The sequence below is a fragment of the Anomaloglossus baeobatrachus genome, chromosome 3 (assembly GCF_048569485.1).
Source record: "Anomaloglossus baeobatrachus isolate aAnoBae1 chromosome 3, aAnoBae1.hap1, whole genome shotgun sequence".
In the NCBI taxonomy this organism is placed as follows: Eukaryota; Metazoa; Chordata; class Amphibia; order Anura; family Aromobatidae; genus Anomaloglossus; species Anomaloglossus baeobatrachus.
This window is the reverse complement of record NC_134355.1, coordinates 286,568,922-286,594,389: the sequence shown is the minus strand read 5'-3', so window position 1 is coordinate 286,594,389 and position 25,468 is coordinate 286,568,922. Positions and strand designations below refer to the sequence as shown.

Here is a 25,468-nt window from a genome sequence, read left to right as displayed (position 1 = left end):
AACTACTTCATTGATTACAGGTTAACGAGGGAGACGCCTTCAGAGTTAATTGCAGCCCTTAGAGTCCCTTGTCCAATTACTTTTGGTCCCTTGAAAAAGAGGAGGCTATGCATTACAGAGCTATGATTCCTAAACCCTTTCTCCGATTTGGATGTGAAAACTCTCATATTGCAGCTGGGAGTGTGCACTTTCAGCCCATATTATATATATAATTGTATTTCTGAACATGTTTTTGTAAACAGCTAAAATAACAAAACTTGTGTCACTGTCCAAATATTTCTGGACCTAACTGTAGCTATAATGTTTCAACCTGGATTTGAAATTAAATCAAACTCTTCTGGTATAATTGAATCTAGTCTTCTGTCAATAGAGAATAAATTCTCTCTTGAGTTAAGTATAGATTTAAATAAAAGACATCAACTGGATATACTAAAGTAATATATATGTATATATAACATTAGTATGAATACTCTGCATATTACTTAGATTATTTCATCCCCCCTTGAAAAATCTTATTGAAAAATAAACTTTTGTTCTGCAGCATATATTTTAGCTGGCTACATACCAAAGATTTTATATTATCAAAACATTTTACATTTATATCAGTTTTCAGTGTTTGGCCAATTCTCGCATTTCATGTTGTTTTTTTCCTGGGGATTATGAACCCAGAATGTCAACAATCAGGTGCGATAAGCTTTCTTTTCAATAGGGGTAGTCTAAGTAAAAGATTTGTATTATTTTATTATGATAATTTTGTGATTTCTAATACAAATAATTACTTTATAGAAAAGATTTTTTCTTTATTTTTCTTTATGTACATTAAGCAGTGTAACAAACATCACAATTTCAGTGAATTAGGAGTCCTGTCTGTTTAGTTAGACAATATATTTAGATGCCATTGTTTTCTAACATTTTGATTTTCCCCTAGCTTCTTTTCCATGCTGATAATGGAGCTGGCCGTTTCACAGCAGTTTATGATCCTGAGGTGCCAGGTAGCTTGTGTAATGGACAATGGCACAAAGTGATGGCAAATAAAATAAAGCATCGCTTAGAGATGATTGTTGATGACAACAAAGTGGAAGCTGCAAGTCCAAATGCTGCATCCACATCTACAGATACCAATGATCCAGTATTTGTAGGAGGATATCCCAGTAAGTTTATTTTACCTGTCTGATGAAATACATATTCTCATTCAACAGTTCTTGTTACATTTTCCATTAGGCAAATGATTAAAAAATTATTGGAGTTAATGCATATCATAATTAGGAAAAAGTAAGTTGAATCCTACTAACAGCTCTCAACACTTATGTCCTGAGTAGGTCAGTGACATCTTAAAAAAAAAGCTTAAAGACACTTCAGTTAAATCCATTCTTATGCGGGCTTTACACATTACGATCTATCGTGTGATTGCACGAGTGATCGTACCCGCCCCCGTTGTTTGTGCGTTACGGGCAAATCGCTGCCCGTGTCGTACAAAATCATTAAACCGCCATCACACGTACTTACCTGCTGAACGACCTCGTTGTGGGCGGCGAACATCGTCTTCCTGACAGGGGAGGGACGTCACACAGCCGCCGGCCAATAGAAGCGGAGGGGCGGAGATGAGCGGGAAGTAAACATCCCACCAGCCTCCTTCCTTCCGCATAGCCAGCGGGTGCCGCGGGACACAGGTAAGCTGTGTTCATCGTTCCCGGGGTGTCACACGGAGCGGTGTGTGCTGCCCCGGGTACGATGAACAACTGGCGCCATGTTAAATAAACAATTTTTTAAAACTTAGCAATGAGTACATGACTCACGATTTGTGAGTGATGTTGCGTCGCTCGGAGTTGTCACACGAGATGACGTCGTGAATGATGCCGGATGTGCGTCACGAAAACCGTGACCCCTACGATGCATCGCATGATAGCTCGTCTCGTGTAAAGCCCGCATTAGAATCTTCAATTTACCACAGATTTCCGAGCCTGATCATGGGATGAGATTTGATTATCCAAGCTAATAATCAATGAGGTACAATTCTTGGAATAGGAGTATTACATAACCTTCATTCTATCAGACATTACTAATATGCCAGAAGACAATTAAGGCTTTATTCATGAGTTTGTAAATCACCTACTTGTTCTATCAATGGTTTTCACACATAGAATTCATTATAATCTTTGAGACTGTGAACATGTCTGACGACTCTCTAAGCCCTTGTCCCTACATAGGCTCCGGACCTTTTCAGGTTACCTCAGAGTTCCCTGACTGGCCCTAGCAGTGAGGCAACGTCTTCTCACACATGAACCCTATTCTTCACTGGTCCCCTCTCAAGTCTTCCCTCTTTAGATTGTGAGCCCCAATGGGGACAGTGTTGCTTTAGTGTGTAAAGCGCTGGGGAAATAATAGCGCTATATAAGTGAATAACTATTATTATTATTGTTCCCTTTCCTATCATCTGCCACTCCTCTCTTCCACTGCCCTAACTCTATCTTATCTAATATCTAACTTAAGATCGACTTCCTACTGGATGGCAGCTGTTGACATAAACATATACGTCTTATAATATTCAACAATGTATAAAACAGGGTGCTTTAATTCAAAGGGACTCTGTCACCAGGTTTTTACTATGTAATATGAGAGCAATATAATGTAAGGGCAGAGAGCTTGTTTCTAACCTAAAATCACTTAGCAGGTGGATTTTTTTTATAATAAAAATTTCATTTTATTAATAACATTTTTAACACTTTACATTTAGAGGTCTGAACAGTATATATGTAATCACAAGGTATTGTAAATTAGTTCCACTAGACTAAAATAATATTGGGGTGATTACAACAGTGTCATCCAACTGATGTAACAATTTAATTTGTCTTCAGTATGAGAAAGATATTAGTCTAGTGGTATTAAATAACATTCATAATAACTCGTGATTACATATATACTGAACAGACCTCTAAATGGTGGTGTTTAAGGTTTTCGAATGTTATAAATAAAATAAGATTTTTAGTATAAAAAAATCCACCTTGTCAGTGATTTTAGAGTCCCATTATATAGGCAGAATTGAACGAACAGAGGATTTATTTTCTCATAGATACAGCAATCCAGGTGACCACCATAAATGAAACATATTTCCAGCAATGATTCCCAATTGTTACCTGATCTAGAGGGGGCCCTATCATTCAACTTATGGCTGAAAACCAGTTACCCGTTCCTGTGGCGGGAGTGGTATGGACGGCCGTATGAGTATGTGGGCAGAATATTGGAAGGAAGGGTATCGTCCTAGTGAAGGACTCCATCAAGGATGACCCAATCGTGATGTTGGGGATGAATGTCCTGAAAAAAAGTTGAAATGGATGTCAGGAAAAGAATCGTTAAATATCCATGTTGCTGATGGACAAGATACACAGGATGAAAAAAGGACAAGCCAGGTAAGTATAATCCAACTACTTTTTGTCCTGAAGAAGTTTTATACTTTGAAAAGCGTAGACACAGTAAACTACTTGGATTATACATACCTGGCTTGTCCTCTTCTCATCCTTTCTATCTTGTCCACTGGCAGCATGGATATTTAACACTTTTCCTGATATCCATATCTGCTATTCGAGGGACTGCAGAAGCCAAAACTTTGAGCGTATTCCTCAGTTGTGGATACACAACCCCCATGAGGTGAGCACTTCGTGAATTCAGCAATATTGCTTTCCTCGCTTATAAGACCCTATTTGCGCTTGTCTTTTCTTTAGTGTCTTAACTGAGAGAGGTAAGGCAAAAACAACCTTGAAGAACTTGAAGAACAACCGGCAAGGAAGCGACTGGAGGCAAGAGATGGGGTATTGCCCTAGTAGAAGGATTTTCCAGCAGTTAATCCAAGCCAGTCAGATCCAGAATTCACCAGTCGCTTCTAAGGGCCTTAGAAAAGTAGTGGTGCTTGATACTACCCCGACAGTGCTCCCGATGCCTGTCCAGACCCATAACTCATTTCAGGGGACTTGGGAAGTGATTCTGGTACTGCTGGTAGCCCGCACTCTGACGACAGTGTGCCAGGGATGCATTGTAGTGAGATACCTTGATTTCAGTGAAAATGGCACGGGTCTATATGAGGCAAAAAAATCTTACAGAAACAAATGAAGTGAAGCTGACTTCTTTGGATGGAGATTTGTGGACATTATTGGTGTCCATAAAACAGGAGAAGAGAAGGTGTAAGGCAAGAGGGGCATGTGATGTACTGGAATAGATGGATCGGATCTATCCAAGTTCTCCCCCAGGTCCCACCTTAAATGTACCAAAAAGTGAAGGACCTTTTGCACAGATGTTATAGATTTCAGTTATATGAGAAAGTCAGAACTTCAGGGCTGTGCCCATTATGTTAGTGGGAAGGAAGGATGGCATACTGAGGTTTTGTGTGGACTATCAACAGTTTAACACCTGTATGGTCTGAGACTCCTACCCTAGGCCGAGGATAGAAAAATCTTTGTTGGCACTAGGGAAGTCTCAATACCTCTCCTATCATGTAATGATTCCAGAAGTGATAGTGTCCAGTGTGGCACAGAACGCTCATGAGAGAAGCATCCACTTTGGCGTGATAAAACATTCCAATGGTTACAGCGGCCTGTCTATTGGCCTAAATTATGTTGGGTAGTATAAGAAGTCTCTCTGAAGTGCAGTAAGTGTGAATTGACTAAACCTCCAGAACAGAGTGCACCTACCCAGATGATAAGGATGTCTGAGCCGCTAGAAGTGTTGATGATAGACTACCTCTTGATCAGCCCATACCACAACAGTTGTAAGTACTGCCTGGTGATGCCAGATCTTTCCACAAAACTTGCTATCATGATCCCTAGCAGGGATCAGATGGCTGAGTCCAAGTCCAGAGAGATCTGTTGTGACTTCATCCAGGTATATGGTTGCCCAAAGAAAATTCACTCTGATCAGGGGGTGTATTTCCAAGGGAGAGTCATGGAAGAAGTATACCGATTCTACGGCATTGCGAAGTTTTGAATAACACCCTATCACCCTCAGGGAAATGGGGCGTGTAAACTTTTCAACAGGATGCTACCACCGATGTTGAGGATGTTGATCAGAAGATGAAATGGCCTGAGTTTGTATCAGAATTGGTGTGGATAGACAACAATCAAACCTATTCCACAACAGGGTATACCCTCTACATGTTGCTGTTTGGCCGTTAAATCATGTAGCCGGAACTTGATCCAGAAGAGGCTTGTATGAGCATGAATACTCCCTCCAGCATGTGGGAACACCTACATCGGTTGCAGAGAAACCCTGAATGGACTCTGGTACAGAAAGCACTGTCCCAAACAGGAGACCAAACGCCTGCCACAAGGGACAAGGCTAATCACATCTAGCAAGAGGGAAGCTGTGCTGCTTCAGGGCACAGTGACCCACATTCAGAGCTCACTAAGGAAGTCCTCCAACCTATCTGACAAAGAGAGATTCCTCACAGCTTCCCAGCTGACCAGACCACGGTAACTCTGGGACCATAACATTTGACCAGTAAAAGATAAAGGAATCTACCGGCCTGTGTTGTCCAGTTACTGTCGGCGTCCTCAGACCTGCACTTACATGCACAACACCATAAACTACCACCCCATCATCCTCCCTGGGGCCCGCTCCACCTGTGGGGAGCTGAGCCATCCCAGCTGTGACACCATCCGCCCCAGAGGAAAACACCTGCAGTGGCGGCTAATCCCTGGCTACGTACCACAGGTGAAGTCATGAGACAACTACTACTCCCAACATTCTCATCCCATCTCCATTACCCTTTTGGTGCACTCTTCGGGCCACGAAGCCAGGCAGGGCCACCCGTGACATCCCAGACCCGACATCACCAGCCCGGTGACAAGTATTTAACCCCTGCCTCGTGGGTGCTACACTTGCACCAACAATACTTATACTTATGGATAATGAAGGTGAGGGGTGAGTAATATCTGCTGTGACAAGAGAGGTAACACTACCACCCAAAACTATTTCAGATGATGGATCAGAGACTGTACTTATGGGAGGAGTTTCAGAAGGCCAAGTGCTCCAGAAGAGACAGTCCAGGAGGTACCTAACAGGAATGAGTTAGCCAATGCTAGTGTTCCACCGACAAGGCATGCAGTTGATGACTTAATTTGGCAGTACATCCTACAGGAGACTCAGAAATGTGCATGGATATTAGCAACACTAGTATATCCCCCAAAGAGCAACTACTGTCTGCGAGATTCTTTCCACCAGAGGACTGGCGAGTTTTAAGATGGTATGGATTTAAAGAGTTTGAAAACTGAGATATTCACTCAGTTATATACATAGCAAAAAGTCTGTAAATGAACACTGTCATCTTCTGGTCAGAAATTATAAGAAAGGGAAAAAAATTGTATCAGCAGGAACTTGAAAGCAAAGCATGTGTTTCCAGAGAAGAAAGAAAAAGGTTTTGGTACCGTGTTAGCCAGTTGAAAAATGATTGATTGCTCTCAGTGAGAGAAACAAAATTAAAATTTTGTAGTTGTGATACCGTTTCTTCAGATATTATGTCATACCATGCCTGAGGAAGAGACCTGAGATGTCTCGAAAGCTTGCTTTATAACATCATATTTTAATTAGTTAGCCATTAAAAGGTATCACAACTACAAAATTTTAATTTTCTTTCTCTCACTGAGAGCAATCATCCAGAGAAGAAGGGATAGCAGCAGACACCTGATAATGTTATAGTTGTGTTGCAGTTAAGAATTATAAAATAACAGAGAAGGGAAGGAATTAACCGCTGAACCCATATCAGGACAGATCTATGGAATCATCTGAACTGGCTTATAGCTGCAATCACCAGCAACAGACAAACCAATGAAATGAGGCTTCAGCCTTGAGTGGAAAGGAGTGATTTTAAGATGGGAAGCCTGGAGTGAAATAGTAAGGATGAGCTGACCAGAAGGCAGATAAACAGGACCAGATGACTGCAAGACCAGATAGAAGTATATGGACAATCGTATGATCTGTGACCTGAGGTGTATATTACAAGTATTATGGGGACCAGGGTTGTGCTTCTGGAGAAGGTGGCAGCCAGGGTAATGCTTGACTGAAGAGACTCATTAGTATAAGACTTGCAGCATAACTGACTCTCGTTAGGGCCTGTATCGGAATCACTGTAGTAGAATTTTCGACCAAGCAACCATGATAGTGACCACCCGGCGGACTCTGATGTATCGTATTACAGACTAGTATCATAGTAAACTAATGTATTAGACAGAGACACCATTACAACCGGTAGCTGTTTATTTACTTATATGATAGAAGTGTGTTGTTAGAATTGTTAAAATAACCATCATATCCAGAATCAATATATGAATAGTGTAAAATATACTGTCCCACATTCCTATAATTTGTTACCTTCCTTAAGATTGTACCCCAGCTACCTAAATTGTTAAGTGAATACAAATTATTTGGTTCAAATTACCACTGCTTCTTCATCTTCTGCACCATTGCATCTTCGCACCTGTGTACAAAGAAGATGGAGAACTTTTATTGTTCTTCTCCTAACAGTGAGTTCTGATTCTCTCAATCGAGAGAATTGGATGGCACAAAGCTGAAACTTGGACCAAACTCTGGCAGAATTTGATCCGAGTGTAATTATCACAATCAGCCCAATTTTATCGCATGAGAGAGTCTACGGCTGTGTGAGCCCAGCCTTATAATGGGAAAATATTATCATGAGAGTCTAGGGAAAACAAAACCTTTACAGATTGATTACCAGTAGTGACTATTGTCATGCATAAGGTTGAAAACATGGAAATTCTTGAAAAGGAAATTATTTTTTTTTTAACTCACGTATATAGTGCTATTAATTCCACAGTACTTTACACTATATGCAGAATTATTAGGCAAATGTGTATTTTGATCCCATGATACTTTTTATACATGTTGTCCTACTCCAAGCTGTATAGGCTGGAGAGCCAACTACCAATTAAGTAAATCAGGTGATGTGCATCTCTGTAGTGAGGAGCGGTGTGGTGTAATAACATCAACACCCTTTTGAAGGTATGCTTAATTATTAGGCAACTTTCTTTCCTTTGGCAAAATGGGTCAGAAGAGAGATTTGACGGGCTCTGAAAAGTCCACAATTGTGAGATGTCTTGCAGAGGGATGCAGCAGTCTTGAAATTGCCAAACTTTTGAAGCGTGATCACCAAACAATCAAGCATTTCATGGCAAATACCCAACAGGGTTGCAAGAAGTGTGTTGGGCAAAAAAGGTGCAAAATAACTGCCCATGAATTGAGGAAAATCAAGTGTAAAGCTGCCAAGATGCCATTTGCCACCAGCTTGGCCATATTTCAGAGCTGCAACGTTACTGGAGTATCAAAAAGCACAAGGTGTGCCATACTCAGGGACAAGGCCAAGGTAAGGAAGGCTGAAAAGCGACCAACTTTGAACAAGAAACATAAGATAAAATGCCAAGACTGGGCCAAGAAATATCTTAAGACTGATTTTTCAAAGGTTTTATGGACTGATGAAATGAGAGTGACTCTTGATGGGCCAGATGAATGGACCAGAGGCTGATCAGTAAAGGGCAGAGAGCTCCACTCTGACTCAGACCCCAGCAAGGTGGAGGTGGGGTACTGGTATGGGCTGGTATCATCAAAGATTAACTTGTGGGACCTTTTCGGGTTGAGGATGGTGTGAAGCTCAACTCCCAGACCTACTGCCAGTTTCTGGAAGACAAATTCTTCAACCAGTGATACAGGAAGAAGTCGGTATCATTCAAGAAACACATGATTTCCATGCAGAACAATGCTCCATCACATGTATCTTAACTACTCCACAGTGTGGCTGGCCAGTAAGGTCTAAAAGATGAAAAAATAATGGCATGGCCCCCTTGTTCACCTGATCTGAACCCCATAGAGAACCTGTGGTTCCTCATAAAATGTGAGATCTACAGGGAGGGAAAACAGTACACCTCTTGGAACAGTGTCTGGGAGGCTGTGGTGGTGGCTGCTGCACGCAATGTTGATTGTAAACAGATCAAGCAACTGACAGAATCTATGGATGGTAGGCTGTTGAGTGTCATCATAAAGAAAGGTGGCTATATTGGTCACTAATTTTTTTGAGTTTTGTTTTTGCATGTCAGAAATGTTTATTTCTAAATTTTGTGCAGTTATATTGGTTTACCTGGTGAAAATAAACAAGTGAGATGGGGATATATTTGGTTTTTATTAAAGGTGCCTAATAATTCTGCACAGTAATAGTTACCTTCACAAACAGATATCCTCCTAAGATAGCCAAATCTAAAAAAAAAAAACACTCCAACTTCCAAAAATATTAAGCTTTGATATTTATGAGTCTTTTGTGTTGATTGAGAACATTGTGGTTGATCAATAATAAAAAAAAAATCCTTTAAAATACAACTTGCTTAATAATTCTTCACACAGTGTATATAAATAATCATCATTGGTCCCACTGGGGCTCACAATCTAAATCCCATATCTGTTTGTCTTTGGAGTATGGGAAGAAACCTGAGTACTCAGAGGAAACCCACGTAAACATGGAGAGAACATACAAAATCCTTGCAGGTGTTGTCCTTGGTTGCAAGGCTACAATGCTAACCACTGAGCCACCATCCTTAGGTTATTTAGCTTGTTATTACTAGAACTGTGGATTGTATTTACTTATGAATGGTATATCAAAAGGCAAGATAGGACATGATGAACACAGCTTATTTGCTTTTATAGAGCCTCCATAGTCTGGTGCTGCTGCATGGTGCCTTTACATTGCAGCTAGGAATGGGGAACAATAGAATGCCTTGGTGATGTGGAACATACCAATTTTTCTTTTCTTCATCAGGACAATTATATATATATATATATATATATATATATATATATATATATATATATATATGTATATATATACAGTAGATATGATTGTCCTGATGAAGACGTCTTGATGACTTTGAAACGCATTGACCAATAAATCATAGTCTACCTTACACTATGGACTTTGTAGGGGCACAGGAGATTAACCCTTTCTTCCTTCCATTGTATTATTTTGACTTCTTACAACACTTAGGCCTTTTTACAGTATGAAAGGAAATTTAGTGATCACCTGTAATAACAAATTCACTAATAATATTAGAAAACTGACACTTCTTTTTGGAGGAACCATTATAAACTCAATGACTTATAAGAAATTGTGGCTTTTACAACGTAGTATGATCAGATTTTAATGGCGGACATGCTGTAATATGGCTTATTATACATTTATAGCCTCACATCTACATTTGGCTCATGTTTTATAAAGATTTCAAGTGTAATAGATAAGCATGTAACTATATTAAATATTAATATGTTTTAGTGGTTTGCATTAATTTGATACATTGCTATCAGACAGAGCTTATGAATTTTAAGATCTTTTTCTTGTACTCCTGATAATTGCTACATTTCTTTTAAATGTTAAAGTCACATAAACTATAATGTGCTCATTGGATTTTTATCCCTGTAACATAAAAAGAATTAATAGCACAAGGATACGGCTTTATTAATCAGCCCGCTGTCTCTTCTATCTGCAGATGATGTGAAGCAGTTCGGCCTGACCACTGAAGTGAGCTTTAAAGGATGCATTAAAGATCTAAAACTTGCCAAAGGCACTGCCAAACCGCAAGAGATCAACTTTGCCAAATCGCTGGAAATAAGAGGAGTGCAGCCATTATCATGTCCATGAGCTACCACAGAGACCAATATCTGCAACAGTCCCATGTTATGATGTGTACTTGTACACATAGTAACATTATTTGAATTTCAAATGGTGCCTTATCCTATATTTTCAATGTAGTTCATGATCTTATGACTTTCCCCATATGGTAAATAAAGAGCATTTCTTTAAACAATATAAGTGTATTAATTATTTGTGTAAGAATATCTGTTCTTAGATATGTGGAATAGAAAAGTGGAGTAACACTGTTTAGAGATTTAGATCGTTTAAAGGGAATCTGAAACCAGGCTTACTAGCCCATCTGATTGCAGCATAATGTAGGTGTAGAGACACTGATTCCAGCAATATGTCACTTAATGGGCCTGTCATATTGACAAAATCACAGTTTTACCTGCTGCAGATCTAGCAATTTTCTGAATGTTGAGCTGTGTAACCCCACCCCCAACACTGATTGACAGCTTTATACCCATGTAAAATGTCCATTGGGGTTATACAGAGTTCAGGCAACCTGGCAGCAGGTTTACTAGTCCACTAATGATAATCTCCTGCTGATAAAACTACACTGAACAGCCCAGGAAGTGATACATCGCTGTAATCAGGGTCTCTGTCACAAAATTGTGCTGCTCTCAGATTAGGTGGCAAAAACCTGGTGGCAGAGTCTCTTGAAATAATACGGGTTTTCTTTGGAACAGAGATCACATCATGCTGTACCAAAATCTATACTTCATATATATATAATTAATATATAGAAACACGCTATAACCCAACATTACTGCCTAATACAGATTGAATATTCCAATCATCTAGAGATGAATAGTTTGCTTGAAATTCTAAATTTCCAGCTTTGCCGTATTTGTAATACTAAAAAGCATCCAATTGCCTGGAAAATACATTTATAACACTTGGAAGTTTCCTATGAGTGTATTGAGCTTATTTTGAGCTCTGTAATGCAAACATAGCCTTAGTAATGTCCAAGTAATGTAACCCTGTTTGATTAAAGGAAACTATGTCACAGGTAGCAGACAGTCATGGAGGTTCTGGCAATAGAAGGTCAAAGCATTTGGCTGCACAAAATTCTCGATGGCTTTCTATTGTTCCTGCTGTTAGTATTCATTGTGCTGGGTAACTTTCCTGCTGGATTTTCATCTCTCCCCCTTGAGGACCCAGCAAGAGCTCGCCTTCCACCCAGCTGCTGATTATCATTATTTTCTTGGTGCTTAAATACCCCTTCCTTCCTTAGACTGGTGCTGATGATATTATTCATGCCCTAATCTGTAGAATCATTGCTGAAGTTTTGCTGAACTTCTGCTTGAATTATCTGTGGATAAGGAGTTCATACATTTTCCCCCCATGTACCCTCCTTGTGTTTTCCTTTAGCATTTATTGGGTTGACAAAGAGCTTATCCCACTCGTTCCCTATTTAGGGTCTAGCACTAGGGATACCTAGGGTCAGGTATCCAGCTCAGCGCATAGTTGTAGAACCTATCTAGGGTGGTGAGGGACCCCAAGGATCAGCAGCAGGTTTGGTCAGAGATCACCATATCCCCTTTCCCTAGATGCATGGGTCCCCTTCCCTTACCTTTCGATGCATGTTTGGTACTTCTCTGTGCCTAGCATTTGAAATTCAGAAGGGTTACATAGAGGACCACTGGAAGGACATTGTACCTAGGACACGGGATATCAGACAAAGGACATTGCAACAGGTGCAGGATTCAGGCTGGTACCAGGACACAGGGACACAGACAAGACAGGTCCAGGGACACGGACAGGGTAGACATAGTAATTCAGGTTGAACAGGTCTAGGATATCAGGCAGGTCAGCTTTTTAACACAGGTTGGTCACATCTAGGAAACTTATGCTCGGTTGGTACAGAATACAAGTCTGGATACTTCCAAGAACATGAGCAGGACCGACCCAGGTACACGTGATGAACGACCAGAAACTTGGAGAAGGCCGACACTAGATCACAGGCTGGACAGGTTCAGAAATACAGCAGGCACAGAGCTGGTTAAATGCAAGACTAGTGCTGGTTACTGGCAGACTGAAGCAACAGGCTGGACCAACACAAAAGTAGTAGGTTAGAAACCTGATGAGTTGCTCTGACTCTCTCCATTAGGGGAAGGGAGCCTGGTGCCTCCCAATGATAGCCTGGGAACACCATAGCATGGTACATGTGGGTCGGGGTCGTGCGACCACCCGGAATAAAAAGGGGAGTATTTACAGGGGAAGGTGTGGAAGGTTCATGATGCCACCCATGGTGCATGGTAAGATGGAGTACCACCGCTGCGATTGGGAGTACCCGGTGGTGATGGTGCGGGAAGCCAGGTGTTTAACCCCTCCACGGGTGGGGGAATGCCCCGAGACTCGGTGATGGTGTTAGGGAGGTGCCATCGGGCCGGTAAGGGTTAATTGCGTACTCACTCAGTCCAATAACACTGACAACAGTGGTAAACCAAAGTTCTTGATGCCACTGCAGCAGGGAGGGAGCACGCCTGGATCCTGTGCCCGTTGGTGTTGCTTGTTAGTCTATACCCTTAACCTTGGCACCTCTTTTCTGTAGTTGGTCCCTTTTAGCATAGAACTCAATGGGTCCCGCTCACCAGTATGGCTAATGTGGGCGTCACACGAGACGATCTATCGTGCGATATGTCATCGGGGTCACGGTTTTCGTGACGCACATCCGGCATCGTTTGCGACGTCGTTTCGTGTGACACCTACGAGCGTCTCAGAATGATCGCAAATCGGTTACAAATCGTGTATCGTTTACACGTCGTTTATTTTTAAAAAATCGTTTATTCTTCTTTGCGCCGGTTGTTCATCGTACCCGGGGTAACACACATTGCTCCGTGTTACACCCCGGGAACGATGAACTGCAGCTTACCTGTGGCTGCCGGAAATGCTGAAGGAAGAAGGTGGGCGGCATGTTTACGTCCTGCTCATCTCCGCCCCTCCGCTTCTATTGGCCGGTGGCTGTGTGACGTCGCTGTGACGCCGAACTTCCCACCCCCTTCAGGAAGTGGATGTTCACCGCCCACAGCGACGTCGCTCAGCAGGTAAGTACGTGTGACGGGGGTTTAACGACTTTGTGTGCCACGGGCAACTAATTCCCCGTTACGCACAAACGACGGGGGCGGGTATGATCGCTTGTGCAATCGCACGATAGATCGTATCGTGTGATGCCCACATTAGTGGGTGAGCTTGCTCTCAGGGTTCACGCTTGGGATTTTCTGGACTACGTAGTGGGAAAGTCCTATCCCCCTAATTGCGCTAGTTCCCCGATTTTGGAGCGGCTGGAGAACGAATCTTGAAGGCTCCGTCCTCGTCGGGTAAATTACCAGGACGCCTGAAGCTACTTCCTGGCCTAGAGTCCACGTACCCCGTCGTGTCCTGGCCCCTGCCCGGAGATGGCACAAGATCGCTGGCTGTCCTCCTCGACAGTCCGTGCCCCTTGTCACGATCCCCTGTGACCGGGGTCCAGCTCCTACCAGGCCCAGACCAACGTCTGCCACCTAGTAGTCTCAAGGAGCCCAGCTCCTGACCTCTCCTCTCAAGAGTCACTATACAACTAACTCTCTCCTCACATTCCTGACCTCCCCTTTCCAACCCCCCAAGTGGGCGACCCTATTCCCTTCAGGCTGTCCACTGGTGTGTCTGGTGGGTGTGGTGCAGAGTGTTCCTAGGGTTTTGATTAGCTTTTTCTTAGCAACACCAAAGGTCAGGGACCCTGTAACCAAGGAGGAGATGGGTATCATGCAGAAGGGCAGATTGCACAATACCCTGTGATGACCTGATAGGCCAGGGAATCACACATGCTCTTCCCATTAAAGGCAAACGAAGTGTACACACGCGCTCCCTGTGCTAGAGGCCAGGAAACCCCGAGCTGCAATGTGGGCGAACAGAGGACCAAGCAACACATGGACAGCCATGCAAGGACAAGCTGGCAGCCAGGAAAGTAACAAGAGCGGTATTCCTGCTGGACCAGGGGGAGAGGTGAGGGACATTTGTGCTATAACGCACTGGGATCCCAGTGAGTGTTACATATGGTGCTAGTGCTACACATGTAATAGAGTGTCTGCAAAAAACAACACAGCTATTGCATAAAATGTTACATAACCATAGATCCAATATTAGCAAGGGTATTCTACAACATGACCTTTCATGACACTTTGCATTAGTACATAATAAAGACCATAGAAAGTTGTACATCACTCCTATTGAACACATATATAGGGATGTGACTGATCCCATACAACTCAACTGAAAAGAAATGTATTTGATCTATGAATTAAGCAACCTACAACCACATGGTTCATATAAAATTATTAATATTTTTTTAGAATAATACCCAGAGAGTTGTAATGCCTATATTTGTGCACTAAATGTCCATCCCAATAATCCCCTCTTTAACCCCTTAACAACCCATGAAGTACATCATGGGGTGTCACCCTGCCTTTAATGTGAGTTTGCATGCCGAGCCCGCATCTTTCCCTGTACATGGCTGATTTAATCAGCCGACATGTGCCTCTAACAGCCATAGGTGGAGTGCTCCACCAGCAGCTGTTAACATGTTAAATGCCTCTGTCAATCATTGACAGTGGCATTTATTGCATGCTGGCAGTGGGGCATGCTCCAGTGACTTGATCATGGGACACCGATGAGTTGCCATGACAGCCAGGGGTCAGCTGATGGGCCCCTGTTTCTGTCAATATAGTCCTCCTGTGAAAGACAGCCCGTAGCCAGTGTTCATAGGAAACTATTCTTCTATATACAGCAAAGTTGTGGATAATAGACCCCATGGACAAAGTATGCCTCATAGTTTTTGGATGACAATACAATGGTGACATTGTGGATTCCGCACTGTCCCTACTGATAAATGTTATCATCTCTTCAAAATGATTCAGTAGATGATATGCATCGGCTGCCAATGTCAGATCTCAAGAAACCTCTAGTTTCCTGCTGCATGATGTAATCCATCACCGATTAATGCTACAAGCCTCAATGCTGCAACATATGCAGCATGGAATTCCAGTGGGTGGCAAAGTCAAAATCTGCTGGCAGTTTGGTAGATCATTTTGTTATTGCAATACAAGAAGAGTTTGCTTTGCCATATAAGATCATTTGAAATGAGTTAACTGTTTTCTGATCATAACCATAACCTTCCTCAAGTGGGTATATTTGTGAAAGAAATGTTGAACAATTAAATTCAGAATATGGGCTATGCATGGAGTTTGAGAATAGACAGCCAAGAGGCAAGCTTCTGTTTGATGCACACCAGCAACATGTTTGCTTTGAAATTTTTATCCTCTAGACAGCATTTTACCTTGCATGAATGAAAAAAATGTGTAGAATCAACAATGTACCCTGTGACTGTTAAAGATGGGATAATGTAGGTTGAGCAATATTCATAGGCCGTACAGAAAGAACAGATAACTTGTAGTTGAAACAGATGAGCTTTCCATCACAGAGACTTCATCACTTGTTTCCGCAGTGGTGACTCAATTACGCTAAAAACATTCACTCAATGAGTCATGAAATGTATGTATTGTCCCTTCCCATAGTTGTTTCTTTCAGGCATCTACAGTAGAGTGTTCTCTGAAACACAGACACGAATCAAGATAGTGTGGTGAAGTAGAAGTGGGATTGTGAGGATTGGGAAGAAAACTGACACCAGCTGATGGTGTCTCTGTCAGAGACTACATCATCCTGCTGTGATTTACATGAGTGATGTGAAAAATATTCCATGACACCCTTAGCTTCCTCCTCACTAATACATTTGCCAGTAGCAAAGTAGGCCAAATGTCAGCTGCGTGTTTGGTACTTCTATTACCATGACAGTTACTGCCTACAGTGGAAGTGATGGCAGCTAGTAGCTCCTACATTTTTTTTCCTATCAAGCTACCATGCCAATTGTCCATGTTATGTTTTGGTTACTGTTTGATAGAGAAGAGCAAACCTTTGGAAGTTTGGTTCGAAGTGTGCAGTTGAACCTTAGATAAAATTTGGTTTGTGACCTGACTTGATCTGAAAATCAATGGAAGTCAGTAATTCTACAGTTTGTGTCTCCACACACATGCAGCCAGCTATAAGCAGAACACTTCTGGGGGAGAGTGGGCGATGTTTTTCAATTTTTTTTTTTGTGTGTTTGCACACTGCATCTGATCACACTGATTTTTCAACCAGGCGAGCCCATGAAACACTGCAAGTGGCTCGCGCAGGAATGAGCATCAATCATACTCAAGCACAGGGCTGCTCGCTTGTGTGGTTTGCACTTGTAACTCGCTCGAACTTCAAACCCCCAAACTCTGCTTTTTGTAGCCTGTATTCAAACCCGAATCTCGAACATCGGACTTCAGGTTCGCTTATCTCTACTGATTAACATTTTTGACACATACATTATGTTGAATCTGTGTACCAAGTTTCATTACCTTACATATTTTTGTTTTAAATTCTCCCCCTTAACAGAAAGTAATTTGAGGCAACAGTCAGCAGTATTGTTGCAGTGCCTATGATTGTTAAATGCAAATAGTCAAACAGTTGCAAACCTGAATCCTTTTTCTTTTGCTATGTTGCAGCAACAAAAAGCAGAATTGTTCTGGCGCCTACGATTAATAAATGCAACTAGTAAATCAGTTGTAAAACCTTATTTTATTTTATTTTGTATTTTTTCTTTGTATATACTACTGAAAAAAAATAAAGGGAACACTAAAATACCACCTCATAGATCTCAATGAATGAAATATTCTAGTTGCAAATCTTTATTCATTACATAGAGGAATACGATTAAAACAGTAAAATATAAAACTGATCAATGTAAATCAAAATTATTATCCCATGGAGGTCTAGATTCGTAATGATATTAAAAATCAAAGTGGAAAATCAAATTACAGGCTGATCTAACTTCAGTGGAAATGCCTCAAGACAAGCAAATGAAGTTTGTGTGGCCTCCACGTGCCTCTATGACTTCCCTACAATGTCTAAACATATGAGGCAGCAGATGTTCTCCTGGCGGATCTCCTCCCACACCTGAATTAAAGCATCAGTCAGCTTCTGGACAGTTTGTAGCACAAAGAGGCATTGGTGGATGGAACGAGACATGATGACCCAGATGTGCTCGATAGGATTCAGGTCTGAGGAAAGAGCAGACCAGTCCATAGTATCAATGCCTTCATCATTCACAGAGGACTTCCTCCTCTGTGACTGGGTCAAATGTGGAGATTGATCCGGATGGGATGTGGGGAGGGATGGGAATCCCGATGCTTGGTGGCTGGGAGCTGATCTCTCGGCGAATGTTTTCTATTTTCTCTGTGAAATACGAGGCCAGATTAACAGCATGAAGATCTGTGATGGGGGTCTGTACTTTGGGACTAAGGAGGGAGTGAAAGGTGTCAAAGAGCTTTTTTGGATTGTTGGATAGTAAGGAAATAAGGGTGGTAAAGTAGGTCTGTTTCGCGAGGTGAAGGGTAGAGTTGTAGGTTCTTAACATGAACTTGTAGTGGATGAAGTTTTCTGGTGTGCAGATTTTCCTCCATAGGCAATCAGCACTCCTAGAGCATCGCTGGAGAAATCGAGTTTGGGATGTGAGGCGGGACTGTTTTACTCTGCTTGGTCTTTCTGAATGTAAGGGGCACTACTTGGTCTAGGGTACTTCTGAGTGTGTCATTGTAGTGATTTATAGCCAGATCAGGACAAGAAAGTGAGGAGATAGGGGACAGTGATGAGTGAATAGAGTCTGTAAGTGTCTGAGAGTCAATGGCCTGTAGGTTTCTGAATGTGTGATAGGTGGGAGCGTGCTGCGGTCAGCGAGGGTTTGTGAGCTTGAAGGAGAAGATGTTGTGGTCACAGACGGGAAGAGGTGAGTTGTCAAAGTCATAGATGGAGCAGAGGTGGGCGAAGACCAGATCAAGGGTGTTGCCGTCATCATGAGTTTCAGAAGATGAGAGGTGTGAGAGGCATCAACATTTAGTTGATGCATTTATCAGGTAGAATGTATTGTTTCCTCAAGGAAAAAAAAGTTAAATTTACTATATTCTGATTGCAAAAAAGTTCTAGGAAATACATAGGCAAGCCTCTATTGAGAAACTATGTAGTTGTATTGTAAAAATAACTATAGACTCAAACTGAAAGAGGAAGCTAACATCTCTGCTGCTTCATACTCTATGCCACACATGGAGAAGGCTGGTGTGTTCATGCTTCTAAGAGGATTGTTTGTTTTTAAGACAAAACTACATGGGGTATTCTGTAAAGGTTATAACTACAGCAGAACCTCAAGATGGTCCCACCATTCATCTTGTGAAAGCCTCATCTACAGAAGACATGGTCCTTGGAAGGATGTTTTAAAGTAAGCAATTCAATGATTCTGTGTTTTGGCTTTTTAGAAGATGGTGTCACATTTGAATGCTCTTATAACATATTAAGCTTTGAGTTTTAGTATTAATTATGAGCCTTTTCATGATATAAATAAGCCACATTATTTGAAATTTTGTGCTTTAAAGTGAACTTTTCTACTGATATACACTACAGTTCAAAAGTATGGGTCACCCAGACAATTTGTCTTTTCCATGAAAAATCATGCTTTTATTTAGGAAATGAGTTGCATAATGAATAAAGTATAGTGCAGACATTGACAAGGTTACAAATAATAATTTTTAATTGAAATAATAATTTACTCCTTCAAACTTTGCTTTCGTCACAGAATGCTCCTATGCAGAAATTCCGGCTTTGCAGACCTTTGGCATTCTAGCTATTAATTTGAGAAGGTAATCTGGAGATATTTCACCCCATGCTTCCAGAAGCCCCTCCCACAAGTTGGATTGTCTTGATGGGCACTTTTTGCGTACCATACGGTCAAGATGCTCCCATAACAGCTTAATAGGGTTGAGATCTGGTGACTGGGCTGGCCACTCTATTACAGATAGAATACCAGCTGCCTGCTTCTTCCCTAAATAGTTCATGCATAATTTGGAGGTGTGCTTTGTGTCATTGCCCTGTTGTAGGATGAAATTGGCTCCAATTAAGCGCTGTCCACAGGGTATGGCATGGCGTTGCAAAAGGGAGTGATAGCCTTGCTTATTCAAAATCCTTTTTACATTGTACAAATCTCCCACTTTACCAGCACCAAAGCAACCCCAGACCATCACATCACCTACACCATGCTTGACAGATGGCATCAGGCACTCTTCCAGCATCTCTTCAGTAGTTCTGCGTCTCACAAATGTTCTTCTGTGTGATCCAACCACCACCTCAAACTTCAATTCATCTGTCCATAACACTTTTTTCTAATCTTCCTCTGTCCAATGTCTATGTTCTTTTGCCCATATTAATCTTTTCCTTTTATTAGCCAGTCTCAGATACTGTATGGCTTTTTCTTTTTTTCTTTACCACTCTGCCCGGAAGGCCAGCATCCCAGAGTTGCGTCTTCACTGTAGACATTGACTTTGGGATTTTGCGGGTACTATTTAATGAAGCTGCCAGTTGAGGATCTGTGAGGTGTCGATTTCTCAAACTAAAGACTCTAATGTACTTGTCTTGTTGCTCAGTTGTGCAGCAGGGCCTCCCACTTCTTTTTCTACTCTGGTTAGAGCCTGTTTGTGCTCTCTTCTGAAGGGAGTAATACACAGCGTTGTAGAAGATCTTCAGTTTTTTGGCAATTTCTCGCGTGGAATATCCTTCATTTCTAAGAACATGAATAGACTGTCGTATTTCACATGAAAGTTCTCTTTTTCTGGCCATTTTGAGAGTTTAATGGAACCAACAAGTGTAATGCTCCACATTCTCAACTAGCTCAAAGGAAAGTCACTTTTATAGCTTCTCAAATCAGAAAAACTGTTTTCAGCTGTGCTAACATACTTGCACAAGGGTTTTAAAGGGACTTCTAAACATTCATTAGCCTTATAACACAGTTAGCAAACACAATGTACCATTAGAACACTGGAGTGGTGGTTGTTGGAAATAGACCTCTATACACCTATGTAGATATTGTATTCAAAATCAGACGTTTTCAGCTAGAATAGTCATTTACCACATTAACAATGTATAGAGTATTTTTTGTTTAATTTAATCTTAGCTTCATTGAAAACAATGTGCTTTTCTTTCAAAAATAATGAAATATCTAAGTGACCCTAAACTTTTGAACTGTAGTGTATGTTGCCCAATCTGTGGGCAGCAAGTATTAGGCCCTGGCAGTAATGATGGGTGAGTGTGCTCAGCACTGTTCGATACTTGATCACGCATCGGGGTGCTCAGGTACCCACAGTGCTTGACTATCGGGGGTTCTCAGATGTGTCGTTCATGAAACATAGAACACAAGCGCTGGCTTTCCCTTCACTGAATGATGGGAGCCGGCACCCCAGTGAGAGTCACTTGCATCCTCTAAATGGTTCTCACTAGGTAAAAACAACATTTCGGAAGTAGTGTGTCCCAAAAAATATCTGCCCTCCCCGCGGAAATGCTCTGTTTATGGTTGGCTGTTTGTGGGTGGAGAGCCGAAATGGTCAATTATTGACTTCCGTTATACTCGTTACTTGAATTGAGGACTTCCGTGCATCTGACCTGCTCTACTCAAGTAACGAGAACCTGAGCATCATAGTGTTCACTCATCAATTTGAGTACTGAGTACTGAGCATTGTACTGCTCGCCCATCATTAACTGGCAGCATGAACACAGCTAGTTATGTTTGAATCTGAAATATTGTGGTGTTTCAGAGAAAAACATACTTTCCAAGCCACTGGGGGTTGAGATTGCACTGTAGATTAGTAAGACAGGCAGGCACACGGCAGCTTCTCCCTGCCGCTGACAGTGACTACCAAGTCTTTGCCTACAGATACTAGGCAGAGACCTGTCAATCAGGGCAGCAGGGGGGGTAAAGTCGCCAAGAGTCTGCCTGACAGATGCAGACATATCATTGCTGCAGCTTGTGCGGTCACACTGGTTCCCAAGCCCAAGAAAAAAGGGAGCCCACTTCTACTACCAAAGCAGCAAGCAGCTTTTGTCACATACACATAAATGGGTGCATTATGATGAACCTCTGGTTGCAAAGGGCTCACAAATGGTTCTTGCATAGAGGCCCTGTTTGGACTATATCCCCCTCTGCTACCTGACCTTTAACACTTGTAATCAAAATTATTAACCTCCTTCCTAAACCCCCATTGCAAATTAAAAAAAATGTACAAACTTTTTGAAACAAGAACGATTTAGTCACCTCAATACAACTAACAACAGAACTGTTATAATGCTTATTGTAGCAAGCATTCAATAGAATATATTAGAGAGGGACAGAAGATGGCCCCTGTGCAAGAGGGCAACAGCATATGGGTCCCTAGTTGTGTCAGTGACAAAAGCAGCTTAAGGCCCCTTCACACGTCCGTGAAAAGCATGCATGTTTTTCACAGATGTGTCAAAGGTGCGTGTATCCTTCCATGTGCCGTTTTTATGGCACACGTGTCTTCTCCGTGTGTTATCCGTGATAACACACAAAGATCGGGAACTTTCTGCTCACCTGTCCCTGGCGTTGCTGTCCGTGGTGCTGATCTTCGGTTTCCGGTCCTGCCGACTCCCCGCTGCTGCTGCTTCCGGCCCGCAGTGGAGTGAACATGCGATGAGCATAATGAGCGGGGGTCGGAAGCGAGTGGCAGCAGCGGCAGAGACTGCAGCACTGGGGACAGGTGAGAATAGATTTTTTTTTTTTACCAACACGTGTGTTTTCTCCGGTGTGTGTCACATGGATCACATCCGTGCGGTCCGTGTGTGGGCGGTGTGATACCCGTGATGCCGGAGAAAAACAGACATGTCTACGGGCACACGTATGCGCCACACGTACACATGGTCCACAGCCAAACACGCACGTGTGCGCAGACCCATTGATTTTAAAGGGTCTACGTGTGCTCATGTCTCGTGAGGAGATGGTCCAAACACGTACCGGACACACGGACGTGTGAAGGAGGCCTAAAGGGGTTTTTCTCACGAACAAAGATAATTTTAAAGTTCCTTTTTTATCAATAATAAGAATAATAAAAATGTCTACAATTGGAAATGTTTTAAAATAGTGTTCCTGTGCTGAGAAAATCTTATATATGTGTCCCTGCCATGTGCTGTGTAATGTCCGTGTCTGACCGTACATGAACATGGTCTGATTATACCACATCTCCTCGGCTGGGGAGGGCTCAATAGAGTATAAAGATATAATAGCAGGGCAACATAACGATTCTTTTTGTGAGGTAAAACATTTCCCTGCCTGTTTGTAAAAAATGTTTTATCTCAAAGAAAGAATAATTTGCAATTCTATAATGTCCTGTATGTATACTCTTTTGCATCCTCCTCTGTCCAGTAGATGTGGTATAATCAGATCATGTCACTGTGCGGTCAGACACGGCCAATACACAGTGCATAGCAAAGGCACATATTATTATTATTATTACTATTATTATTATTAATATTATAGCGCCATTTATTCCATGGCACTTTACATGTGAAAGGGGTGTACATAATAGTGACACATACAATAATCATAATCAATAGAAGGCACAGACAGGTACAGGATGAGATATATAAGATTATCTCAGCAGAGTAACATTTTTTTTTAATCTCATCCAATTGTAGAAATTATAATTATTCCAAGATCTATTGATTAGGATGAACTGTTTGTGGGAAAACCCTTCCACCCCTTTACAACCAAAGGACGGTTACTGTGGGTTCCGGCGGAAAGCCCACGGTAATCCCTGCACATGTCTGCTGATCTGATCAGCAGCCATGTGTGACTTACAGTTGCAGGTGGATCAGAGATCCACCCGCACCTGTTAACCCCTTAGATCGCGTTGTCAAATATTGACAGCGCAATTTTAAGGCCCATTGCAGGGATCGTACCATACCCCACCACCATCAGCGGCCCCATGGAGTGATCACAGGCACTAATGTGTTGTTATGGTAGTGCAGAGTCAGCTGATGACCCCTGATGCTTCCATGACTCACTTTCTGGGAGAGCCGACACTCACAGGAGATAAGCAATTCTGCTGATCAGAGTGATGCTGCTCTGATCAGCAGAAATGCACAGGTGATAAGACTTTGTAGTGATAAAGTCCCCTAGGGGGACAAGTAAAATAAATACAAAATTTTAAAAAACAGTTTTAAAAAAATATGACAAAAAAAGTAATTTTTTTGTAAAAATACACATATTTGCTATCCACCGCATTAAGAAATGCCCAATGTATCAAAATATAAAATCAATTATTCTGATCATTACACAGCGTGGAGAGTAAAATATTCCAAAATCCAAAATTATTTTTTTTGGTCGCCACAACATTTCTTTAAAATGTAATAACAGGCGATCAAAACATCGCCTCTACACAAAAATGGTATAATTAAAAATGCCAGCTCAATACGCAAAAAAAAAGCCATCACTGAGCCTTGGATCCCGAAAAATAGGAACGCTGTGGGTGTCGTAAAATGGCAAAAACTGTGCTATTTTCTTTTTTGGACAACTTTCTGAATTTTTTTTCACCTCTTAGATAAAAGTAAAGTACCGTATTTTTCGCTTTATAAAACACACTTTTGTTCCCCCAAATTTTGGGGGAAAGTAAGGGGTCTGTCTTATAATTCGAATGTACGGATTATATACTGCAGGGCCCAGGGGAGGTGGGGGCAGCTCTGGAGCGGTGCTGGAGGCTGAGGCAGGCTATTGGAGGCTGTTGAAGGCTGCAGGAGGCAGCGGGAGATCTCCTGCTCTCACTCATATAGTATGCCTTGCTGCAGTCCATCACCGTGGTGCTGAAACTGCACCGTGGTGATGGGCTGGGGGAGCAGCGCATATTATATGTGCCTGCACCCCCCTTTGATGGCAATGCTCCCCCTGTGTTAGATATTGTCCCCATGCTGCTGCCCATAGTAAAATAAAAAACTCTTCACTTACCTCCTCCAGCGTGTCTCCCCAGTCTCCTGCTGCTGCCACTGTGATCAGGCATGCAACGATGATGTCACTCTGCTGTGCCGATCACATGACCAGCACCGAGAGCCAGGAAGTGCAGGAGCTCAGCAGCACGGAGGGAGACACGAGGGAGGACAGCGCTGGAGAAGGTAAGTAAAGAGTTTTTTTCTTTTACTATGGGCAGCAGCATGGGGGCCATATCTAACACAGGGGGACGTGTGCCATCCATAGGGGCCATATCTAACACAGGGGGATGTGTGCCATCCATAGGGGACCATGGGCAGCACAGTGGGCCGTGTGTCATCCATAGGAGACCTGTGCCAGCTGTAGGAGACGTTTACCATCTATAGGAGACCTGTGTCAGCTGTACGGGACATGTGCCAGCTATAGGGGATGTGTGCCAGCAATAGGGGACATGTGCCAGCAATAAGGGACATGTGCCAGCACAGGGGGACATGTGCCATAAATAGCGGATGTGTGCCATCAATAGGAGACATGTGCCAGCAATATGAGACATGTGCCATCAATGCGGGACATGTGGCATCACTGAGGGACGTCTTATAATCAGGTGCGTCTTATAAAGCGAAAAATATGGTATACCTGTTTAGTATCTACGAACTCGTACCGATGTAAGGCATCATATGGCTGCATCATTTTGTCCATATAGTGAACATGGTAAATAAAACACCCCAAAAACTATTGTTCAATTTCACTTTTTTTGTATTTTCACCGTGCTTGGATTTTTTCCTGTTTTCCAGTGCACTATACGGTAAAACTAATGGTTTTATTCAATATTCATCCCACAAAAAAAGCCCTCATATTGCAATATTGACAGACAAATAAAGTTATGGCTCTCGGAAAAAGGGGAGCAAAAACCAAAA

General features: G+C 42.1%; 2 protein-coding genes across 7 annotated transcripts in view; both read left to right on the top strand.

Annotated features, from left to right (window-relative positions):
* LAMA2 (laminin subunit alpha 2) overlaps window positions 1-10,852 on the top strand; it is a 1,231,414-nt gene extending 1,220,562 nt beyond the window's left edge. For all 6 annotated transcript variants that reach the window (XM_075339908.1, XM_075339907.1, XM_075339906.1 and 3 more), the window contains 2 exons: window positions 929-1,151; window positions 10,530-10,852. In XM_075339908.1, coding sequence (XP_075196023.1) covers window positions 929-1,151; window positions 10,530-10,681 — 375 coding nt within the window. In that variant the 3' untranslated portion in view covers window positions 10,682-10,852. The remainder of the gene's footprint in view (window positions 1-928; window positions 1,152-10,529) is intronic.
* A 7,976-nt stretch (window positions 10,853-18,828) lies between these two features.
* Window positions 18,829-25,468, top strand: part of LOC142295199 (enoyl-[acyl-carrier-protein] reductase, mitochondrial-like) — a 160,121-nt gene continuing 153,481 nt past the window's right edge. Inside the window, exon 1 of the mRNA XM_075338276.1 lies at window positions 18,829-19,010. Within this exon, the coding sequence (XP_075194391.1) occupies window positions 18,829-19,010 (182 nt within the window). The remainder of the gene's footprint in view (window positions 19,011-25,468) is intronic.